The sequence below is a fragment of the Lutra lutra genome, chromosome 3 (assembly GCF_902655055.1).
Source record: "Lutra lutra chromosome 3, mLutLut1.2, whole genome shotgun sequence".
Classification (NCBI taxonomy): Eukaryota; Metazoa; Chordata; class Mammalia; order Carnivora; family Mustelidae; genus Lutra; species Lutra lutra.
The window spans coordinates 189,185,577-189,202,742 of NC_062280.1; the positions used below are offsets into that span (position 1 = coordinate 189,185,577).

The 17,166-nt window shown below is 44.4% G+C and overlaps 1 protein-coding gene across 11 annotated transcripts in view; it reads right to left on the bottom strand.

Annotated features, from left to right (window-relative positions):
* The window catches only part of DOCK9 (dedicator of cytokinesis 9), a 282,088-nt gene that overhangs the window by 198,408 nt on the left and 66,514 nt on the right, over positions 1 to 17,166 (bottom strand). For 5 of the 11 annotated variants that reach the window (XM_047720306.1, XM_047720304.1, XM_047720301.1 and 2 more), the window contains exon 1: positions 16,322 to 16,498. The exons of the other annotated variants lie outside the window; for them this stretch is intronic. In XM_047720306.1, the coding sequence (XP_047576262.1) occupies positions 16,322 to 16,483 (162 nt within the window). In that variant the 5' untranslated portion in view covers positions 16,484 to 16,498. Of the gene's footprint in view, positions 1 to 16,321; positions 16,499 to 17,166 lie in introns of those variants that run through there. 11 annotated transcript variants of the gene reach the window in all.

Sequence of the window (17,166 nt, forward strand, 5' to 3'; positions counted from 1 at the left end):
CATCTGAGTTTCTGCTTCTCCTACAACACCGGTCACAAGCAGCCTGCGTCCTTCTGTTCCACAACAGCCATTCTAAAAGGTGGCTGAATTCTAAGGGTGAAAAGTGAAAAGGCGTTTATCAATTTGGCAGAGAAGCGCTGGTGAAATCCTGCTGTGGTTGGTGGAAAAGAGAAGCCAAAAATCAGACAATGATGACCGCTCTCCAGGTCTGGCTAAAATGTTCAGGGCTCTGCCCGTCTTTGATCCCCATTCCACCCAATTCCCCACACCCGTATCAGATTTATAAAAGCAGGATGACCCGGTCTGACGGAAGGCTCTGGGAGGGAACACACATAGAAGAGGCTACCCACCAACTTTGTTATAAATATGTACTGGTCCTTTTAATAATCCCTCTCTGGATTTTCTCCTGCACTGATATGTCCTCCTTAAGATGTAGCACTCAGTTCTAAACACAGACCCAGAGCAGGAGCAGGTCATGGACTCGAATGAGAAAGTAACGTCTCAGTGCTGTTTCTTTACAAGGCCCGTGATGAAATCTGCAGATACTCTCAGTGCCCAAGAACAGGAGCCAATCTTTCCAAAGTGAGATGCTCGGTGCCTAAGCTGATTTTTCTGGGAGCTTGGGAGAGGAACTGGAGGGTTTGCCAGTGGCAACACACAGCAAAATAGGCCCCCACTAAAAATCTCATGCCCTCCCCAATTAAACATTTAAAAACAATCTGAGGGTTTTGAAGGGGCGGGAGGTGGGAGGTTGGGGGAACCAGGTGGTGGGTATTAGAGAGGGCACGGATTGCATGGAGCACTGGGTGCGGTGCAAAAACAATGAATACTGTTACGCTGAAAAGAAATTTAAAAATTTAAATAAATAAATACAATCTGCTCTTAGATAACTATACACAAAAACCTCGCCTACTTGGGAAAGAAAGAAAAATGAGGTGAAAATACCCTCCTTCTATAATCAAAACAAAAGCCCAAACTCTGAGACTCACTGGCATCCAAATCCCATTCACTTCATTTATTTTCAAATGAAAATAGTTTGAAAATAAAATGACAAGCTGCTCCCGAATCTTCCATCATCACCTCCAGTGCCACCTCAGTTAGCAAACTCCCCTCCGAAATGCAAATACCTCTGGCAGATATAATTGTTAGCTATTTATACCACGTGTGAATGTTTTAATCAGATAAGAGCCCAACATCTAGCTGAGATCATTCACACACACAGACTGACAGAAAAAGGAAGTAGGGTGGATTCTGGAACACTGACTTAGGGTGGGCAAGGGGCCACCACAAGGATGAGGGCTTTCACGGGGGTTCCACAGGCTATGCGCAGCAGGACGAGGGCGGACAATATTTTGCCCAAATATAACCTTGTCCTTGGCAGTGTCAGCAACCACCTCCCTGCAAGGAAAAGCTTTTTTCAGCTGGAGTTTTATCAAAGACGTAGACTAAACAAAGAATCTAGGGTTCTGCTCTCCATGGCCATCTTACTGCTACCAAACTCATTTTGTAAGTATTATGGGGAGAATTGTCTAAATGTGCTGTCTTATGCCTCACATTTACCCGCTATTATGAAACCACTTTCAATCCCTATTAGGAAACCACATAAACTTGTTTGAAAGGTTTTATTCTAAGTAAGAGACTACAGGTAAAACAGCTCCCCAAAACTCTTTCTTTGCAGGAAAAGCTGGAAGTGTTAACAGGTCATTGTCTCCGCAGCTTCCAAACTCCTGTCGATAATCCAAGTAGAATATATTTTCATACTGTTATCCTCTTTTGGTCATGGATAGGGATAATAAATCCAACCCTTCGTCTAATAAAAGCACTTCATGGCTTTTTCTTTCTGTCTCTTTGTGATAGGAAGACAGGAGAAGCAGGTACATTTTCTGCAGAAAAGTCAGAAGGCACAGCACGGATTTTCCTAAACACCACATTAAGGTAAACCCTGGATTAACTTTAATGGGACGACCAGCCTACAGCTTAGAGAGAAGAACTGGGGACTTCCTGACATCCAGGAAGACAGGGACAGGGAAGGAGACCTCAGGGAGCCTCAGATATCCGCCATGAAGCAGGAGCAGGCTCTGCAGAAGTTAACAAGGCTTAAGCTTCAGGACCCTCCCCGGCAGGCAGGGGTCCCACCCAGGGTCCTGCACCTAACTTGTTATTTGTAATTTTCTATTCATTTTCTTAGAGAGGGGCTCTACCCTGCAGGAACTTCGGGGCCCTCCGAAAGTTGGATCTGTCTCTCACCTGAAGGTTCCACAGGCACTGGAAACTCAACAAGACCCAAAGTGAACTCCTGATCTCTCCTGTCTCGGCTCGCACACCAGCCGCACCAAAACCTGGCCCGGCCCCTGCGGGGCCTGAGTCTGATTAATGGCATCACCACCATCCAAGTCAGGAGACCGGGTGTTATTCCCGCTCCCTCACCCACTTCCAGCACTCAACGGCCGAGCGAATTCTAGCTCCATAAAATACCGCTCCAGTCTAACCCTCTCCCCCATCCCCTTCAATCACAGGGTTTGCCTGAGGCCTCAGAACTTTCACTCCTGGCCCCCGACTTCCCTCCTCTTCCTTTCTGACTCTGACCCCACTCTGACATGAGGATGGTCTAAAATACCCAGCAACGGCTCCACGGGCTTCCAGACGGAACGCAGCGGGGCTGGGCACATGAGGCAGCTCTTCAGGAACTGGCCACCTCATCGCACACCCAGCTCAGAGCTTCTCTCCCTTCCCTGCACACCTCTGAACGCGCTCTTCCCTTCAGACCAATACAGATCCACCCCAGCCCTGCCTAGACCCTGACCCCGTTGGGGTTGTGTTCATCCTTCACGCTAAGCTCAGAACCCTTCACCCTTCCTGATGGACCCTGGTCACTGGTTCACATCACCCTTTGACTCTGGTGGAATCTAGCCCTTTTTTCCACTAATGTTTACTTCTGTGTCCCAAGCTAGCCCGGGCTCCCGGTTCATCTTTGCCTCGTCTTCTTCTCACTCCCCTCCCGCCGAGAGGTTCTTTCATCTCTGAGAACTTTCCCAAATCCCATCATGGCTTCGCCTTAACAGTTATGTTTGTTACACTGAAAGGCAAGACGCTCTGGTTCACGGTGAGGAACACAGGGCTCTGGAACTAAGTGACTGGTCTGAATCCTGGCTGTGCTACTCGCTATGTGACTTTAGACAATATTTACCCTTCTCTTGGTTCCATTTCCCCAACCATAAAATAAAGGTAACAAGAGTATCTACCTCTTGGGTTGTCCTCGGGAGTAAGTAAGTCAACAGACATAAAGAGCTTAGAAGCGTGGCTGATAAGCAGGGAATACTCAGTGTCAGCTCTTCCAGCCGGGGTGGGGAGGTGGCTTTAGTCAGTGACCCACTGTCTTCCCACTCCACTGTATAAGCCCCTTCCGAAGAGCTGAGGGGATACTTACTTGAAACCCTGCTGTGCAGAGAAGGACACTGCACATGTCTCCTACGTGTCTCTGTGAATAATAAAGATGATGCTGTCGGGGCATGGGAAGCAACAGGCATACGCAGGTCCACCTACAGGCCAAGTTCTTCAATCTAGGGCTATACCTCTGTTTCCAAATGCAAACCAGGCTATCGTCCACCACCCCACCCCAGACCACTCAACTCAGGAGAGCTATTCCAGCTCCTTGTCCTTTGCATTTCCCAGGGCCCTCTCACCAGGGGACCTCACCCATTCCCATGCCATCCTTCCCTTGCTGGAATCCACAATGCTACCTCCAGCCTCAAGAGTCATGGCTCACTGATCTACAGATGTCTCCATTCTGACGTGTCTAACCTCACACTAGGGACGCCCCAAACTGAAATCCTCCTCTCCATCCCAAAACCCTCAGACTCATTCCCTCAAAATGGTTCTCCCCTCAGTAGATGGCCCAGAGGTGCCCAAGGCAAACATCTGAATACTCCTGACCCCACCCCAACTCCCCCTCTTGTCTAGATTTAACTATCTCTTAAATCCAGATACTTTTCTCCATCTCTACTACCATCTACCTTAACGAGGCCAACATCACTTGTCACTCTGCTGCAAGGACCCGCCTCATCAGTGTTCCCATCTTCAGACCCTGCCTCCTTTCTCCAACCCATCATTCACTCCGTAGTCTGAGTGATCTTGCTAAAACATTGATCTGCCCATGTCTTTCCTTGTCTAAAACTTTCAGTAAACGGCTCCCCTCCAATTTGGAATAGAGTTCCCAAAGACCCGTCAGGATCTGGTCCCTGCTTACCTCTCTAGCCCACTGGTCACCAACATACCCCCACAGTTGTCCTCTCGCTCCATAAGGCCCCTCCAGCCTTGTGGAATTACTAGCAGCTCTAGGGAGGTCTCGGCTCTCCCTCCCCAGATTTGGCTTCCTTGGTCGGTATGTCCCTCTCCTACCCCTCCACCTAGTACATTCTTCTCTTCCTTCAAGATTCAGTTTAGACATCACCTCCAGCAGGAGCATTCCCTGACTCTGTCCTAGGCGTGCCTCAGAGATCTTCGTGTGGTAGGGATGCTTCCGCCCATCACTGCTTAGGAGCTCCTACCGCATCCCACCCATCACAGCCTGCATCCTGCTTAGGAGCTCCTACCGGCTCTCTCAGAGCAGAGACTGTATTCCCAGACATCCACTGAATGTTTGAAAATTAAAGAAAAGAAGAGGAGGCATAACAAATTAAGAAATACATATTTGGGGGCACCTGGGTGGCTCAGTGGGTTAGGCCTCTGCCTTTGGCTCGGGTCATGATTTCTGGGTCCTGGGATCGAGCCCCACATCGGGCTCTCTGCTCAGCGGGGAGCCTGCTTCTCCCTCTCTCTGCCTGCCTCTCTGCCTACTTGTGATCTCTCTCTCTGTCAAATAAATAAATAAAATCTTAAAAAAAAAAAAAAAAGAAATACATATTTGGTCTCTGCTCCTGTTCCTGGTACAAAGCTTCCAAACTCTTGGAATTTCAAGAGTGACAAAGGAATATCTTTTGTTACTCATAATAAGCCCCATTCAACCTAATCTGACTTTATGCTAATGAGGTGAAGGCTGGTTGCCAGAGGATCCAACCAAGTGATGAAAGGGTTGGATCTTCCAGCCCAGCCCTCTGACCCAGAGGGAGAGAAGGGCAGGAGGTGGAGTTCAATAACCAATGACCAATTATTTAATCAATCATGCCCACATAATGGAGCCTCCATTAATACCCTAAATGGAGAGGTTCCGAGAGCGTCTGGGTCAGTGAACACACGGCAGGGCCGGGAGTGTGATAGGCCTAGAGAAGGAATGGGAGCCCGTCACCCCTCTCACCTACGTTGCTCTATGCATCACTTCCATCTGACTGTTCCTCAATTATACCTTTTTAGTTAACTGGTGATAACCAGTATTTCCCTGAGTTCTATAAGCATTTCTAGCAAATTATCTAACCTAAGGAAGGGGTCCTGAGAAGCCCAGATTTACAGCCGGCCAGCTGGATGCAGAGGTGACAAACTGGAACTTCAGACCAGCCACTGAGAGGGGGGCAGTCTTCTGGGACTCGGCCCTCAAACACCGAGTCTGTACTCACTCTAGGTAGTTAGTGTCCAAACTGTTTAATGTGGGGGGCCGGGGGGAGCACACATTTGTTGTCAGAGGTGTTGTGGAGAGGAAATAGTTCTTTCCAGGGGAAGGAAGAAACAAGGAAAGGTTTCCGGGTTCTCTCTGACTGCTCTTCCACCATCAAGGACGCCGAGAGAAGTAAGAGCAGTGTGTAACACTGAGGCTTCGACGATGCCGTCGCCTACTTCATCCGTCTAGAAAACACACAAGGAACATCAGAAGTGCACAAGGCAAACTACATGCTATACAGGACTGTCACCAACTCTATATCTTACCATTCTGTACGCAAACTCTCATCATAGAGACTCTGCACAGACCAAACCTACTCCAGAGAGAAGAGGAAAGCCATCAGCCTGTGACTAGCTCACATCCTCCCTCCGCTTCAGCTCACAGGTCACATCTACCTCAGTCCCTAGGATACGGGTGTTTCCTTGGCAGAGAAACCAATGTTTATTGAAATGTGCCCTCAGATAAAGCCTCTGATTGTTCATTGACATTTGAAAAAAAGTAAAGTATTCCTTTATCCAGTATCCCAGGATCGTGATAACAAAAAAATACACACAGGCGGGGCGCTTGGGTGGCTCAGTGGGTTAAGCCTCTACCTTCAGCTCAAGACATGATCTCAGGGCCCTGGGATCGAGCCCCGCATCGGGCTCTCTGCTCAGCAGGGAGCCCGCTTCCCCCTTTCTCTCCGCCTGCCTCTGTGCCTACTTGTGATCTCTCTGTCAAATAAATAAATAAAATCTTTAAAAAAAAAATACACACAGGCATATACAAATACACAAGCACACATACATCACACACAGCCATATACATACCCAAACCTTTGCACACACGTAACATGGAGTAAGGAGGAAAACTATCTTCAGAATTCACGTAACATGTAACGGGAAAGCTAGAATCTATTCTCCATCTATTCAGACACAGATGTATTTCCTGTAGACACGAATACACTTGCTTTGGAAACTCCAGTAGTATCTCTGCTTATGTTTTGCTGGGACTCATTTTGTTAGCAAAGACCGGAAATAGAAAATATGTAGATTCAAATCAAGGTTACTTGAGGATGCAGCTGCTACACTGGAATCTTTCTTTCATCAAAATGCACCAGAGAGTCCCTACAAAGACAAGTCTGATCTGCTTTATGAACAGGCTGGTTCACAAGGAAACAGATTTACAAATACACTTAACTCTACATTCAAACCTTAACCCTTCGCTCCTGAAGCTTTGCTAATACATGCTTTATAAGACTATTTAATTCAGCAACTTAGAGAGGACAGTCTATTTATTCTACCTTAAAAATGTAGAATCTATGTTTCTCCCTCTAAATCCGTTTCTATTGTTATTAAATTATAACTGAACTGCAGCTGGATAAGAACTTTCCCTCTGTAATGGACACAGGGTGGTACCAAAATAAACGCTAATATATAAAAGAACATAAAATATAATAAAGGCAGTATCACAAATCAGTGAGTAAGGAATAAATGAACTCAACGAACAGGACTGGGAAAAATGAGAGTTGGAGGTAAGGAGGGAATCAAATGAAGGCCTCAACTAAACCATGTATCCAGGAGTCAGCAAACTATAAAGGGGCCAGCTAATAAGCATTTTAAGCCAGCTACTGACTATTACAGATTTCTGTCACAACTGCTCAGCCATGACACTATGAAAGGAGTCATCGACAACAATGAAAAAGTATGTGTGGTTATGCCAATAAAACTTTATTTACAAAAACAGGTGACAGGATCCTTGGACCAAAAAAGCCAAATAGTAAACAAACAAATAATTCCAAAAGAAAATACCAGTGAATATCTGATTTGAGATAAGCAAGAATTTCTGAGCACAAAAGCAATGGGTATGAGATGAGTATAAGATGAGTATATTGAGTATAAGACGATTATGCTTACCATATACATTTAAATTTGTGTTAGTAAAACAAGTAGTATAAAGAAAGTAATCAAAAGGAAATGACAAAATGGAGAAATACTTGAAATAAATATGACAAAGGATTTGGAGCTTTCAAGTTCTATCTTTACCTCTCAAACTGGTAGAGAATGACGCTGGCAATCATTTATAAAACAAGTCTAGGGGCACCTGGGTGGCTCAGTTGATTAAGCAGCCAACTCTTGATTTCCGCTGGGTCATGATCTCAAGGTTGTGAGATCAAGCGCTGAGCCAGGCTCCACACTCCACGTGGAATCTGCTTGTCCCTCTCTCTCTGCTCCTTACCGCACGTAGCACACACTCTCCCTCTCTTTCAAATAAATAAAATCTTAAAAAAAAACAAAAACAAAAACAAAAATAACAAGACAAATATTCACTACTGCTAGAACGTTAAATGCGATCAATCATTAAGCAGTAAAAAATATGCCTTAAAGGGACTTCTAAAAATTCATTCTTGCCTTAGTAAGTTCACATTTATGAATCTAGCCTCTGAAAATATTAGATTTTTGGGTAAAGATGTCCTCTGTAATTTTAATGTATAATAACCTAAGTGACTAATAACAAAGAAGCATTTAAATAAATTCTAGAATATACACTACAATGGAATATTAAGCACATACTAGTATTTTAGTGGAACATTACGGGCATAAGAAAATGGTCATAAGAAAATCAGTGGAATAAGCATCAGAAAGGGCACCTGGCTGGCTCAGTTGATGCAGTTGGTGCGTGCTTTCAGCATGTGACTCTTGGGCTCAGGGTTTAAATTTGAGCCCCATGCTGGGTATAGAGATTACTTTAAAAAAAATTCTTAAAAAAAAAAAAAAGGCATCAGGAATTATTTATGAAATGTCATACCATTTTTATAACTGCATAAGCAGAGAAAAATACTAGGACACACACAGTACATGTTAAACAGTAATTATTTCTAGGTTGTGGGATTATAGTTGATTTTTCTTTTCCTCTTTACTCTTTCCTCTCTGTAGTCTCTAAATTTTCTCTAATAATTATATATTCTAACTATGAAAGACAATGTTACTTTTAAAAAGCAAAAGAGTTGTTGCTTTTCACTAAATGTATGAAGGAAATGTAAATCAGCTACTTTGAATATCTAAAAAGACTTGTGCAAAGCAACAACAGCTTTACTCATCTGTTTCTACTCAGTATTTCTGCTGCTTTCCTCTTTTAATATCTAAGAAATAGCTACCAACTCTGAAAGGGTGAAGACCTCCCAGAACAATACATTCCAGCCCCCACAAAGGAACATTTCAGAATTCCCCTGGGGTATGTAAGAACGCCAGTTTCCAGCAGTTGAGACAAAATTAGTGCTAATTTGAACCCCTGTATAACCATGTTATTGGCCTAACTATACAGCAATCGAAGGCGATGTTATTTTGTTCATAGATAACGCCATCAGCAGCTTAATAAAGAGCAGTAAGAAAGGCAGACTGCTTGAAATCCCAAGGAGAGAAAATAAATTTTCTTGTCTTCCAAGTTTTAAAAATCTCAAAATAACCTTTCTAGAGTCCAATTTGGCTAAACATTTATCAAAACCCTTTAAAAAAACAAATATACTGTGACCTAGCTATTCCAGGTCTAGAAATCTGTGGTAAGAAAACAATTTGACCAATGTTTAAAGTACATATGCAAGGATAGAAAAAACATAAGACAATGGAAAAAAAAAAAAAAAAAAAAAACCAGGGAAGTAAAACAGTGGGTACTGGTTAAACAAAATGTCACATCCTACACTATAAATGTCTGTGTCCCCTCAAACCGAGTATGGTGAAACCTAATTCCACATGGGATGGTATGTGGAGGTGAGGCCTTTCGGAAGTGATTAGGTCATGAGGGTGGAGCCCTCATAAAGCTGTTTTATGGGGTGCCTGGGTGGCTCAGTGGGTTAAGCCTCTGCCTTGGGCTCAGGTCATGATCCCAGGGTCCTGGGATGGAGCCCCACATTGGGCTCTCTGCTCAGTGGGGAGCCTGCTTCCCTCTCTCTCTGTCTGCCTCTCTACCTACTTGTGATCTCTGTCTGTCAAATAAATAAATAAATAAATCTTAAAAAAATAAAATAAGGCTGTTTTATAATCTCTAAGAAATTATAGTGCTCTTATAAAAGAAACCTCACAGATATCCACGGTCCTCCTCCTCTCCTTGAGAGCCTCTTCTCACTGAGCCAGGAAGCGGGCCCTTACCAGAAACCAAATCTGTGGATGCCTGACTCTTGGACTTCCCAGTCTCCAGAACTGGAGAAATAAATGTTTTTATTTATAAGACACCCAGTCTATGGTATATTATTACAGCAGTCCAAAATGAACTAAGATGCATTCACACAATGAAATGACGCCATTAGGACTGAGACATAAATGTATACTTATTAACATGGAAAGACATCGGGATATATTGCTGATTATCTAAAGCTAGTTATAGACTATGGGACAAAACAACATCCTTATTATACCCATGTATTGGATTGGGTTGCCCTAACAAAATAGCATAGACCAGGTGGCTTCAACAACAGGAATTTATTTTCTCACAGTTCTGGAAGCTGAAGTCCAAGCTTAGGATACCAGCAAGGTCAGCACCTGGAGAAGACCCTTGTCTGGGCTTGCAGCAGACAGCTTGCCTTCATGCTGTGTGCTCACATGGCAGTGAGTTAGGAATCTCTGACTCTTCTTATAAGGTCACAGCCCTGTTGGATGGAGGCCCCACCTTTACGACTCTGTTTAACTTAATTACTTCCTAAAGACCCTATCTCCAGATGCGGTCACACTGAGGATTGGGGCTTCGACATTTGAATTTTGGAAGGGGCACAATTTAGTCCACAGCAACTCTAAACAGTTATGTATTTTTTATGAACGATGCTGTACATGGATGAAATTCTAGAAGGCTTTGCCTCAAAATGTTTAAATCGGTGGTTACCTCTATGTACTGAACATCAGCATGCTTAGTTTCTACAATGAATGTTAATTACCTGTTTAAAATTTAATAAATATTAATAAGATAGTAAATTTTAATAAGCCATCAGGGAAAGGTGCAATACGCTTTCGCGCTAGTCACGCACGCTGGCTTCACTCACAAAAAGCAGCATCAACAGAGCAGTGCAATCGCGGATGCAGGAAATGGATCCAGGAACCAGAGCAGACTGACTGTTCCTTGAAAACATCTCCAATTTACTGCTATGATCCAAACAGGCAACAAAAACAAAATCACTGCACATCATTAGAAAGGGTATTAGAAATAAGATGGCAAACACATCCTATCCAAAGCCATAGTCCAGTGATCGGACTGAGAACTGAAGGAATGTTCTGGAAGGCCACCAAGCAGGTTTCTGCTTTCTTATACCTCAAGACTGCTCTCACAGTGCAAGAAAAAGTTATGAGGGCACATCTAAAATCATCAAGATCCAGCCTATACTTTCCCCACTGCCTCAAGCTGACAGGTACTATACAATTTTTCTTTTATCACTTGTCACAGATTCACAACTTATGTCCCCCCTTCTCCCCCCACCTCCAGACACACAAACATGCACTAGCAGGACTGCAGGCTCTTCGGAGCGAGACAACCTATCACCCTCAACTCCGTTCTCTCTGCACAGTGCACATGTGATGAATCAGAGGATTTTCAGAGCCAAGAGGTATTTTCTGTTAGGGAGGACTCTTTAGCCTGGGGAGACTGCAGTGTGTCTGATAAAATTCTGTACTGTAATAAAGGCTGAAAACAAACTGAAGATGTAGAGCAGATCTTATAATTAAAAAAAATGAAAAACTTCACAGCTTTAAGGAGATAAAAAAAAGAGTAAACATTAATTTATAATGGGTAAAATTATCCCTTATATCCCATCGTGTCACCAAAGAAATGGAAGACAGAAAGTGTGTTTTCTCCCCTTGTGACTTTCAGCAGTTTGCCTTCACGAGCACTCTCTATGGGGCTGCTGACAGGGTCCCAGTGGCCGTCAGGGCTACGACTGAGCAACATCTTCCACTTTAGTTCTAATGGGCAAAAAGACAGCAGGGTACGCGATAACCCCACAGCTCCTCGGGTCTTCCACCGACATGTTAAAAAGGGGAGTCCTAGATGACCGGCTTGAGTAAAACAGGTCAAGTCCTAGTCAATAAGGCTGGACCCATCACAGACCCTCACAGACTAGGAAAAAGGGGATTTAGTGTCCACTCCTGCTGCCCCTCCTCACGGAAGGTGACTGGGCTGAGCTGTGCTTTCCTACCCCCTTTCCTGCCCAACAGGCCCTGTGAGTTCTGTGGGCCCTTCCCAGATAGGGACGTGAGCTTCCTGGTACGCCAGTGCTCAGCACACAGAAGCATTCAAGGTTGTGTCTGGAATGATCTGAACTAATACATTCAATTACTTAGAAAAAGAAGATGTTAGGAAAAATCTATACTTGGGAAACAGAGACTATCCTAACTCAGCCTTGCCCCCCGTTGTGGTAGGATTACTAGTCAATATTTAAGTGTGGTACAGCTGAAATTCAGTCAGTCCCAAGAAGCCAGATAAGCCCATTTCCCAGTATCCTACCCACCATGGGGCTGATTCATGCTGTTCAGATATAAAAAGAACCTCCTGTACAAGATCCCACAGTTGCAGTCTTACAAAGCTAAAGTCTACATTACAGACATCTGATTTTGGCTTCAGAGCCAACCTTAGTGATCCTAAAAATACTTTTTCTTCACTATAAAGGTCTCTATTAACTTCTTAATTCATACTCTGCCTTGTTGCAAAAGGATTTAAAATGACATAATAATATAAAAAATAAATTGAAAACTAATAAGCAGATGAGAAAAAGCAGATGCTGATAAAATAGTAATACAGGAAAGTAAGAAGCAAAGTTTAAGGGCAATAAAAAAAAAAATCACCATGGCACCTGGGTGGCTCAGTCTGTTAAGCGTCGGACTCTTGGATTCTGCTCAGGTCATGATCTCAGGGTCGTGAGGTCAAGACCCTCTCCCTCAATAGGGCTCTGGGCTCAATAGAGAGTCTGCTTGAGATTCTCTCCCTCTGGCCCTCCCCCCAACTTTCTCACTCTTTCTCCCCAATAAACTTTAAAAAAAAAATAATTTTGAAAGAGCCTATATATCTGTTAGGATTGGGTCACATGTTTGGATCGAAGCTTTCTCTAACAGTCAACTGAAGAGGGAGCTGGGATCAGTTACATGAATCTTGAGGTATATAAAATACATAAAAGCAGTTCCTCAAAAAAAGCACAACCATTCAGAGTATAGAGAGAAGAAATTTACTTCTGGGCCCCTCATAGAGAGAACACCAAAAAAATAGAAATAATTATGATAATAGCTAATAATTAGCACTAACTTCTATACAAAACACTATCCTAAAGTCTTTAGATGTATTCACTCATTCAGTAACCCTATGAGGAAAATATTGCTGTTATCTGCTTTTCATTAAGTGCAGATCCATTTCATTACTCATTAATAATGAAACTTAGGAACAGAGCAGTCAAGTAAATTGCCCAAAGCCACACAGCTAGCAAGTCATGGATCTGGGATTTAAGCCTGGCAGGATGGCTCCAGGGAAGGCCCCCTTTCTTTGTTTTTAAGGCCTTATTTCTAAGTAATCCCTACACTCAACACGAGGCTCAAGCTCACAACCCTCCAGCGCGGCATGCTCCACCGACTGGGCCAGCCGGGCGCCCCAGACTCAGCACACTTAACCGCTACCCCCCTACACCGTGCAGCTGTGATCCAAAAGCAAATGAGCAAGGCCCTCAGCAAAACTCTCACGGCAGACATCACTTTCATGAGGATGTTCCTATGAGGCCCTTCCATGAGGCCAAGAGGAAAGCACAAAGCTTAGTTGAGGAGCAGCAATTCCACTGATGCCAAAATGAGGCAGTCTGCCCACGTGGGCTTCTGACACATGGACAGACATGTGGGCTATTTAAGTGTCTCTCGAAGACTGGGTGGCCTCAAGTCCTAATGTTCATGATACCACTCCTCTTCCTCAACAAGACTTAGCACGCACTGAGGCGCCAGGCTGGGGGTTATGCCCTCGGAGCAGGTGAAGCAGCGCTCTGACCTGGGGACAGGTAAAGCAGAGCCACAGGTTGGGAGCCACCTGAGCTGGAGGAAGGACAATTAGCAGCCACCCTACTAACCAACCAAGGTCGGCAGGCTCACATCTGCCTGAAGAGCAGGCCAGCCTACCTTTGGGTGGAGGGGGCTCATGGGAGTACCATCAGGCAGGGCTCCCGTAAGAAGTGTTGGGCTCGCTCAAACCAAAGGATGAGAAGGCCCTGAAATGCCTGTGCCCTGGGATAGGTCTCAACAGAACTAGTCTGGACACTGTCCAAAGATCATAGCATCAACTGTCAGTCATGACCACAGCAAACCCATGGGATGTCTGGCCTTGGACCACATAACTTCTTGGTATAGGTACAGGACAGAGGGTTGAAAAGTATAACTCTAGTGGACATTACTGAAAATGAGCCAGTCATTGGTTGGGGGGAATGACAAAAATGTCTGAAAAAAGACTTTTGGTTTTAGGATAAGTGATTGTAACCTAAATTCTCAACACCTTCTCGAAGCTCAAGTTCAGGACCATAAAACCATTTCATCGGAATTCACCCATTAACTGAGCACGTAATACAAATCAGACACTGTTCTAGCTGTTGGGGCAGAACAGCAAACAAAACAGACAAAAATCCTAGCCATCAGAAAGCTTATTCTTTATGGTTCTGTCATTTCTTAAAATTAGGGAAAGCTCTGTGAAGGAAATATGCAATCACTGTTCTATTTTTGCTATTTTATTGTCTAAAATTATTTTAAAATAAAGTTTAAAATTTTAACAAAAAGAAAGCTTATTCTTACTGTAAGTATGATAACTACTAACTACTATTACTATACTTGACTAACTGTACATCAGGTGGAGATAAATGTTAGGAAGAAACTATGGCAGGGAACCAGAGAAGGGTGTGCCAGGGGTGTTACAAGATTATACCGGGGGTCAAAGAAGCCTCACTGGTTAGGGAAATTGGAGCTAGCCCTGGAGTAGGCCAGAGGTGTACCAGGTAATGCCTGGCTGGAGGGTCCAGCAGGAGAGAACAGCAAGGGAAATGAGGAATGAGGAGAGGGTGAGAAGCAAATGGGGGTGGCCAGCAGAGGCAGGGATGGCAGGTTTAAGGATGGACCTGGAGGCCACACGAAGGATTCTGGATCTGATTCTGAGTACAGGAGTGACCATTAGACTTTCCTTTTCAAAGGGCCACTGTCTGCTGAGTGAGGGGAGGGTCAAGGGTCAAGGACAGAAGCAGTGAGAGCAGTGGGAGGGAAAGGGTGCAACCTTCCACGCACAGCGCCTCGGCCACATACATGCGTGCAGGCAAGGGCAGCGGGCACCTGACCCAACCAGAGGAGCACCTTCAAACTCCAGTCCCGGCGTGCCAACGAAGCCCCTGGCAGGTTATTACTCCCTCGTGCAACAAAATAAAAAGAAAAACAAGCAGAGTCTCTCAAAGATGGGTTAACCCAAGACAAGTCAGTGTGACCTGAGGGAGCAGAAGTGGGCGGCCTGGGAGAGATGTTGCCATTACTGGCCCAGCAGTCCTGAGGCTGTCAGGATTATGGATTACACCTAATGGGGCAGACTCCGTAATGAGCTAGTCCTTCTAATCTGACACCAGTTGTTCTCAAAAGCCTATTCCAAAATACATTAGAGTCTAAAATATTTAATAGTTAATACAGCCCCACTTAAGTTCCAAACCCACACATATAACTGCCTTCCAAAATGCATCTGGTGCTCAAATGATGCTCTTTTCCCTTCTTCCCAAGTGTTCGGAAAGCTAATCTCACAGAAGACCCTCTATGAAACGCATCCTCTCTTGGGTTCCTGCAAGGCCGGGGTGACCTGATCTGATCCCGGCGTGCTTGTGGCCCACTAGTACCCCCTTGCCCTGTCGGAGGGCAGCCTAACGACCAGGAACGGATTCGGGGTTTCCACACACCTCGCCCTCACCATACCGAGTGGCTGCTGGCCAGACTCACACACAGAAACTCCCACGTGTGTTATTCTCACTCGATTTGACAAAAAGCTGTGATAAGAACAGAAGGAAAAATGGCAAAGCATCCTGAGGGAAGAGGAGACCCATATGCAGCTTCCTCACCAGCCCGGTATTTGTGAGAAGGCCACGGACGGGCACACCCAGCTGCGACCTGACACCTCTTTGAGCATCATAAGGGGAGCAAAGAACACACAAGTGTTAGCTAAGCTTCCTTGCGGTCTCACCCAAAAACGTTATAAATAGCCAGACTTAAAACAATAAAACTATAAATATTTTTCTCACGCCCATTACAGTTTTCTTTCAGGCTCCCTTTAAATTTCTCCCTCTGATGGGAGGACTGACCACAAGCCATTAGCAAGAAAATTTCGCCAAGGAAAAGATGAAGACGTAAAAGAGCTGAATAATTCACTATCACTGGTAGAGGGTTCAGTATAGAAAACCCTAAATACACACTTTGCCACACATTATTTCTGAGACTATATACCAAGAACATAGACGCTCATCAAGCTAACTTAGAAAACTAATCTGTAATCAATTAGCTTACTCCGGCTCCTCTCTCTGTACATACTGAAGCTTTGGTGAATGCATGGCATTCTCCCATATACAAACAGGCACCTCATAATTAAACTTAAAGCCACTTAATTACCCATTCAGGCACCCAGGCTAGAAATATGTAAGCATGCTGCAATAAATAAATACATTGCTTTATAAGTAAAGACAAGTTTATTCTAACACCATCAAAGTACTTGTTAATTAAGCAAGACATCATTTACCAGACAGGAGGAGATCAATAGTTCTGAATCTTCTTTTGTCCAATGGTATGCTGCATAGTCAAGGGCATTATTCTCTCCTTGCTGTTTGCACATATAAGCACAGTTTCTTTCAAAAACGGTGCGGATGCCTTTAAACAGAATGACACTAGTAGTGCAACCCATCCCCAAAGGTGTGGATGTTCCGATTTCTAGCAATCTCTACTCCATCTCCACCTCATCTTCCTTGGCTCTTCTGAGCAGGCTCCCACTGAACCATCTTCATGACAGGCAGTTGCCGGCACCAGAACAGAAGGGAAGCTCTGAGCCGTTGCACTAGAATCTGCTCCTGCCCAACTGCCTGACAAAAAAAAAAAAAAAAAAAAAATCCCGGCTCCGAGTGTCAAAAAGGAGGGGTGGTGGGAAAGCCAGATGGATGACACACCTCGGATGCACCAAAATCTTTAAAGAGTCGTTTTTCCAGTAGATCGCTTCCCGGCTAATACCGAAGAACAAACAAGCCGACGATTTACATGTGGTTACTGGAAAACTGCCGGCTCCCGTGATTTGCTCAGGATTGTTCTGAATCTCAGAACCTGCCCAAAATGGAAAAATGGTGCCAGACAGCCACCCTGCTGCAGATGCTGCTGGAAGGCACAAAGAATGTTCATCTGCTGCAAGAAATCACTCTCCCAGAATGCTCAGCCCAGCCTCTATATTAGCAAACACCTCTTTCCTTGACCTAAATATGCTGTTTGTTTAATCCTGCATCCGTGAGGAACAGAGAAGCAAAAGGGAAAAAAAGCCCCAAAATGAGAGAAATCACTAAGATGACTGCTGCTATGGAAACATGTATAAGCCCACTTCAA